The sequence below is a fragment of the Sceloporus undulatus genome, chromosome 1, assembly GCF_019175285.1.
Source record: "Sceloporus undulatus isolate JIND9_A2432 ecotype Alabama chromosome 1, SceUnd_v1.1, whole genome shotgun sequence".
Lineage (NCBI taxonomy): Eukaryota > Metazoa > Chordata > Lepidosauria > Squamata > Phrynosomatidae > Sceloporus > Sceloporus undulatus.
In genome coordinates, this window is record NC_056522.1 from 314016020 (window position 1) to 314023997 (window position 7978).

At 41.7% G+C, this 7978-nt stretch overlaps 1 protein-coding gene across 1 annotated transcript in view; it reads left to right on the forward strand.

Annotated features, from left to right (window-relative positions):
• Positions 1-6551, forward strand: part of PLEKHD1 (pleckstrin homology and coiled-coil domain containing D1) — a 55881-nt gene extending 49330 nt beyond the window's left edge. The window contains exons 11-13 of the mRNA XM_042445716.1: positions 2105-2249; positions 4505-4654; positions 5788-6551. Of these exons, the coding sequence (XP_042301650.1) occupies positions 2105-2249; positions 4505-4654; positions 5788-5942 (450 nt within the window). The 3' untranslated portion in view covers positions 5943-6551. The remainder of the gene's footprint in view (positions 1-2104; positions 2250-4504; positions 4655-5787) is intronic.
• The last annotated feature ends 1427 nt before the right edge of the window (positions 6552-7978 follow it).

Here is a 7978-nt window from a genome sequence, read left to right on the forward strand (position 1 = left end):
TTAAGTTATTAGTTTGCTGAGGCACCAGAGCTCTCTGGCAGAGAAGGCTCAATGTCCAGACACTACAGTTCCCAGATTCAATACCACTGAGCCAAAACAGTTAAGTGAAGTCAAACCGGATTATTTCCCCAGTGCAGTATATAGAGATTACCATTCACATGAAACTGGAAAGGGATGGAAGGTAGATTTCAATCCAGATGACAGACGTGAAGGGAAAAAACATGAGGATGGAGGGAGAGATGGAACTCCCAGAATTGCAGCAGGGGCACATTGGATATTTGCACCCAGGGGTCTTGCGATAGTGTTCAGGAGCACCGGCAGATTGGAATTCCACACCAGACAATCTGCAGTGAGTTACAACTGACATCAATGCGAATCCCCCATCCACTTATTTAGCGCACTTGCCAAAATGGGAGCCAGGAAGGATTCAGTTCGGAAGCCTCGTGGAAGGGAGGACACAAGGGGCTCCCATTGAAAGCAACCAGGTGTGAAAATAATGAACGTTCTAACGTGATCCGCATCACTCAATTCGCACTGACCCTAGTCTGAGCTCAAAAGACCCAGTGTGATAAGGTCCTAAGTATCGAATGAAAGAAATATAGATACATCAGCAAGAGGAACAAAATACCATCATAATATAGCAGATAAATAAAAATAAACAATGGCTGTATAATATATCCACCAACACATTATAAAAATACAACCAATTTATGCTCGCCTAAACAATAACAAAGACGCTTCAAGCAAATGTTTAGGATATGTGGTGTGGTGGTTGAACCAGAAAACCCCGTGATAGGATCACCTTTTAAGGGTAAACAAAAAAAATAACTTAAATTATTATTATTATTATTATTATTATTATTATTATTATTATTATTATTATAAAATAATAAATTATTATTATTATTTTAAAAATAAAGTATTATTATTATGGGAGCTGGAGTTTGTTGGGGGTCCTTGGCTCGAGGCTATGGAATTGTGGGAGTTCCATCTCTCCCTCCAGCCTTCTTAATAATAATTTAAGTTATTAGTTTGCTGAGGCACCAGAGCTCTCTGGCAGAGAAGGCTCAATGTCTCAGGACACTACAGTTCCCAGAATTCCATACCACTGAGCCAAAACAGTTAAAGTGAAGTCAAACCGGATTATTTCCCCAGTGCAGATATAGAGATTAGCATTCACATGAAACTGGAAAGGGATGGAAGGTAGATTTCAATCCAGATGACAGACGTGAAGGGAAAGAAACATGAGGATGGAGGGAGAGATGGAACTCCCAGAATTGCAGCAGGGCATCATGGGATATTTGCAACCCAGGGGTCTTGCGATAGTGTTCAGGAGCACCGGCAGATTGGAATTCCACACCAGACCAATCTGCAGTGAGTTACAACTGACCATCAATGCGAATCCCGTCAATCCACTTATTTAGCGCACTTGCCAAAATGAGGAGCCAGGAAGGATTCAGTTCGGAAGCCTCGCGGAAGGAGGACACAAGGGGCTCCCATTGAAAGCAACCAGGTGTGAAAATACATGAACGTTCTAACGTGAATCCGCATCACTCAATTCGCACTGACCCTAGTTCTGAGCTCAAAAGACCCAGTGTGATAAGGTCCTAAGTATCAGAATGAAATAAATATAGATACATCAGCAAGAGGAACAAAATACCATCATAATAATAGCAGATAAATAAAAATAACAAAATGGCTGTATAATATATCCTACCAACACATTATAAAAATACAACCAATTTTATCTCGCCTAAACAATAACAAAGACGCTTCAAGCAAATATGTTTAGGATAAGTGTGGTGTGGTGGTTTGAACCAGAAAACCCCGTGATAGGATCACCTTAGGGTCACCATAAGTCAGAAATTACTTTAAGATACACAACAACTATAGTGATACACTAGATCTCTTTGGCAGAGAATTCTACATTGTTTTTGCTGTTGTTGTGTACCTTGATGTCTCTCAAAAATGCAAATGTCAGGATGGCAATTAAAGTGGAATTACAGTGCTGTAATGGCATAGCATAAAAGAGCCTCTGGCATCATCATTTTCTGGACTGTTTTTGTTGGTTGGTTTTGGACAACCTTTTCTCCTTCCTCCTCAGGCAGAGGTCAAGGTTCGGATGGACCTGGAAAAACGTTTGCAAGAGGCTGAAGAGGCACTACAGAGTCTGGAGCAAGGTCTGAATTGTAAACATCGGAACAAAGAGAAGGAGGAAAAAATGAAAGCAGATGTCAGCAATCTGAAAAGTAAGTGAGCAGAGAAGCTTACCTTCGCCACCTATCCTAAAACTTAGAAGTAGATTCCACAGTTGGTACCACAGAAAGAGGAGTAAACCTAACTTTTACTTCCCCAGCCTGGCACCTTTTAGCTATTTTGAACGATAGCTCTCATCATCCCCAACCAGAATGACAACTGGTGGTGACAGAAGTTACAGTCCAGCATCCCTTAAAGCATCCAGCATTCCACCTTTCCAAGGTGGAAAGGTTGGCTGAACCGGTCAGCCCTCACAAATACCAGTCAGAGTAGAATTTTCTGAAACCTCAAGGGATGTTGGACATTCCTGTAGCAGTTTACCTTTTTTAAAAGCAGAGCACAACATATCCTGGAAAATAAACAGGCATGAGTGGGGGAAGCATATATGTGAACATCATAATTGAAGGCCAAACCAGTTATGACATTAAATATATCTTTGCAGTTGCACTTTTTTTAACGAAGCTAGTTGCAGATGCCTGGGGCATGGTGATTAGTATTGTGAATGGAGCTGATGGGGAAAGGGAAGTTTAATATTTCCCTCCCTTGCTATGTTCTTGATAAAAACAGTTTTTCTAAAGCTGCTAGGTTTGTTGGCATCAATGTTCACATATGAATATAAAATTTCTTCTATTTTGGCCCTAAATTTCTATGTAATCACACAGATTATTGGAATACCTGTGCAGAGGCAAACCTCTGACCTTCCTGATGGATTGGATAACAACTCCTTTCTGTTGACAATTTTTGGCTGGGCTGAAGCTGTTTCTAAGCCAAAATGTCTACAGGGCCAAATGTTCACCACACCTGCCATAGCATATGTCATAAAAGAAGGCATTTTGCACATGCTGGGAGGAACCATTTCATTATTTCAGATGTTCTAAGCATGTTACTCTATGCTGAGTTGGGGAAGCTGTGGCTCACAAGCTGCATGCAGTCCCAAATAGCTCTTTAAATCCCTTTCAGGCTCAGGACATTCCAAAATCCCACAGAAGCCCCTCCATTCTTTTGATAAAAGTTTGGGTGTTTTTTTTAAAAAAAAAAATCAAACGGTCAGAAACCATTCACACCCGCCAGAGACCTCCAACCTCCAAACAAAACTGACCACAACTAAAACTTGAAATGCCATCATGTCACTTCTAGTTTTGTTTTGTCCAGAGATGTGGCCTCCAGCAGGGTGAAAATTTGCCCCCAGTCCTGGCACAGTTGTCCACAAAACTCTATGTGCACAAGCACAAGCTGTGGCATTCAAAGCAATTTCTAGAGCTGAGTGCTGCTAAAAACTCTGCTTTGATTCCTGTCCCTGCATGCCCCACAAAATAACAAAATTAACTTGTGAGTGATTTGAGCAAGTAGAGTATGAGGGGGAAAGAATATCTCCTTCACTGCTTTGGAAAATTTCTGTCCCAGAAACCTCTGGGAGGCAGTTACGGAGAACAACAAAGTTTTCCTAGCTGAGAATAGTTTTCAGAAATTCAAATATGTGTTCTCTGATTTCATTTCCATATTTTCAAATGTGTATAATTTTTCAAGATGTTAGGAAAAATAAATAAGGCAATATAACTAAAATATCTACTTTTTGTCATTATTGTTGTTGCCTCAAACTTGTCACAGAGCAGGAAGGACTCATGTTCTATGAAGTTATCACTCAATGTCAAATTCTACAAAGTCTGACGATGTTTAGAAATTGAAATCTTAAAATGTAGATTAATTCTTGATATCTTCAACACATGATGTTAGCTTGAATTGAGTCTCTTTGTGGGCAGTCTTGTGCAGTCTGGTGCAGTTGTGTAGCTACTGGGGAGTGGGGGAGTGAGGGCCTTGCTGCCCCAATAAGAATTCTGTTCCCATGAAATTTTCCTTTAGTCTACAAATTCCTAGCATGACAGTAACTTAAATCTTGAATTGAGCATTTAGAAATACAGTTCAGGCACCCAAAGAAAAGGGGCAGGCAAAATTATCAAGGGAATGCAAACACAGCAAATATGAGTTTCCAGTGTGAGTGATTTTCAAGTGTCTCACTCTGTGTGATGACAGAAATTTGGGGACTGAAGAAAAATTTCACTGGGGGAATAGAATTCTTATTTGGGTGTTCAATGCCCTCATATACACCCCTGATCTGGTGTCCTTCAGATGTATGGGACCATACAATTCTCATCTTCACCCCAGCTGTCAAAGCCATAAGCATCAGGCTGAGGAAGTCTGAACTAAAGACAACATTAACCATGTCTCCCTTGGGTGCCACTTCCTGTAGAATTCTTTGAGGAGTGCATCCGGAATGCCGAGTTGGAAGCCAAGATGCCAGTCATCATGAAGAATTCTGTGTATCTCCACAAGGCTGCAACCCGCAGGATAAAAAGCTGCCGCTTTCACCGCAGGACATCCAGCAATTCATGGAATGACTGTAGGTACTCAGGTGTGTAAACCTTAACTTTTTTTGTTCTCCCATGTGGAGAATGAAAAATGTTCAGAATATTTCTCCCTGCTGGGCAAAATTAGCAAGACATTTCAATGTATTTTCAAACCACACAGGTTTTATTGCTCCAAATACAATATTTGCAGGAAAAAAATGAATGTGGGAGTTAGGGTTTGCTACTTATAGTGACATAGGACTGGATTAGATGATTCCATGAGTGTTTTCCAATTCTACAGGTCTATCATTTTGTACTACTGAGCTTAATGATAGGACCAGCCCTGGGTAAAAATTCAAGCAAATTTGAAGAAGAATCTGCTGGGTTTACACATTTAGATTGCAACAGTGAAACCCATGTAAAGTACTGGTTCTGGTGCGCTCATGTAGTTGTATGAATTGGCCTTTGCTCCACTATCTTTGCACAAAACTCTCTGTAAGCTGTGAGACCTCAGGTACTAAGCACTATCTTTGTAGAATTTTCCATATATACTCGTGTACAAGTCGACTTCATGTATAGGTTGAGGGAAGGTTTCAGGGTCAAAATCATGGATTTTGATACTGTATGGCCTATGAATAAGTCAAGGGTAAAACCTAGGGGGCTATAATGAAGGATGGAAAGGGGAAAATGCCGCTTCCATCCCTCCTTCTCCTTCTCTGGACCTCCCTTGACCACCTAACACCAATTCCCATGTGCTGGAGGAGAGGTTTTAACATTGGATTGAGAAGGGAAACAAGTGGTGTTAAATGAGGTGTTTCTTCCATAGGAAGAGGAGGCTTGCAAATCAGACTGGGGAGGGAAGCAAGTGGTCTTAAATGGGTTTCTTCCATGGGAATAAAAGGCTTGCAAATTGGACTGAGAACCTCTTACACAGACAAACAGACACAAAAACTGATGCCTTGAGGCACCAGGACTGGGGCATCAGGCTTACTTGTTTTGGGGCCTCTATAAGCAGTCAATTTTGGGACATAAATTTCTCAACTTATAGTCAAGTTTATATGGTAATTTCTTTTCTTTTTTGCCCAAATTAGAATTTAGCAAAATGGCCTCCATGTTTCTTGCTCACATTGAGCCTTGAGTCTGGTGCAGGACTCCGGTTATTGTTGTGTGCTATTTTTGTTTTCAGTGCGGCAGTCACAATCATTCATGTACTCAGAGGCTGAAAACATAGAAGATCTGAAGCAAGCTGCCAAGAGGTTGAGCCAGGACCAGCATTTCCGGGAAGCCATCTATCAGATTATGATTTCACGTCAAGGTTCCTCTTCAGGCAACAAAAAGTGAACCTTTCTTCCTCCTGTCTGAATAGAGAGTCTAATCCCAGCTTGCTATCATTCCACTCAGCACAGGCCAATGACTCTCTGTGCCTGGAAGCAAAAGTACACTCTTTCCAAGTGGTGAGGAATAAACAGATCATTCCCCACTGGCGAGAGCTGTGGTTCAACTACTATTTCCAGGAGATGAGCGGTTTCTTCTGGCAGGCTGTGGTTGAACTACCATCACATCAGCTAACACATTTAGACATGCTTTGTCAGGATTCGTCAGGGTCAAAGTGACAGTGAGCCACAGAGCTTGGCTAATTCCAATCCAATCCCCTCCATATGTGTTCGATGACAATTATCATCATCCACAGACTGCATGGGAACTTGATTCTCTGAGGATTATGGGAGTCGCCATGTAACAGATTTGGAGGCCAGATTGGGAGAGGCTGATTTTAGAGAATGCCCAATTTAACCTTTCATCCCAGAAGCAGATACCAGTGCTACTGGCCAACTGATATCTTTCTGGGGCAGATAGCCAACCATACAAGATGCAAATCATCTGTAGTGTGCTGAGGAAAGCAATACTCCTGCTCTTGTTTCCTGGGTTTCTTACCAGACATGTCTGTAAAATAAGTATTCAGATGGCCACCTGACAGATAGCTAGCAGTATGAATCCAAGTTTGGTTTCAATACCCACATGCATGCCAAAAGTATGTGCAGTGTATTGTTTTATAATACCTGTTCTCTGTAAATGGTAAGGACACGCTTTCACAGAGCCAATTTTTTTCATGGAGGATTTATGGCTTTTTAAAATAGTATGTTTGTTTACAAATATGCAGACAGCAGAGCAGGAAGGGAATAGATTAAGACAGTGATACATGTGAGGATTTTTGTTTTTTTTGAAATGGCATGCACATTACGTTTTCCAGATGAAATAAAGGACAGGTCTCTTGTCCCTTTAATGGTTGTGTAGAAGAGTGAATTTTGGAAGCAGTACACAACCATTAGATGGTGGGGAACCGTGTCCCATATTACACCTGGCAACCCTAATGTTCTTGGAGTTTTACCCAAGATTGTGTCTGAATCATAGAATCACAGAGTTGGAAGAGACCACAAGGGCCATCCAGTCCAACCCCCTGCCATGCAGGAATCCAAATCAAAGCATCCCCAACAGATGGCCATCCAGCCTCTGTTTGAAGACCTCCAAGGAAGGAGACTCCACTACACTCCGGGGAAGTTTGTTCCACTGTCGAACGGCCCTTACTGTCAGGAAGTTCTTCCTAATGTTGAGGTGGAATCTCTTTCCTGTAGCTTGCATCCATTGTTCCGGGTCCTGTTCTCTGGAGCAGCAGAAAACAAGCTTGCTCCCTCTTCAATATGACCTCCCTTCAAATATTTAAACAGGGCTATCATATCACCTCTTAACCTTCTCTTCTCCAGGCTAAACATCCCCAGCTCCCTGAGTCGTTCCTCATAGGGCAAGGTTTCCAGACCTTTCACCATTTTAGTTGCCCTCCTTTGGACACTCTCCAGTTTCACAATGTCCTTTTTGAATTGTGGTGCCCAGAACTGGACACAATATTCCAGGTGGGGCCTGACCAGAGCAGAATACAGTGGCACAATTACTTCTCTTGATCTAGACACTATACTTTTATTGATGCAGCCTAGAATTGCATTGGCCTTTTTAGCTGCCGCATCACACTGTTGATTCATGTTCAACTTATGGTCTACTTGGACTCCTAGATCTCTTTCACATGTACTTTCATTCAGCAATGTGGCTCCCATCCTATATCTGTGCATTTCATTTTTCTGCCCTAAGTGCAGTACCTTACATTTCTCCGTGTTGAATTTCATTTTGTTAGCTTTGGCCCAGGTTTCTAGTCTATTCAGATCATTTTGAATGTTGGTCCTGTCCTCTGGAGTATTAACTATTCCTCCTAATTTGGTGTCATCTGCAAATTTGATAAGTGTGCTCCCAATTCTGTCATCCAGGTCATTGATAAAGATGTTGAATAACACTGGGCCCAGGACAGAGCCCTGTGGGACCCCACTGGTCAC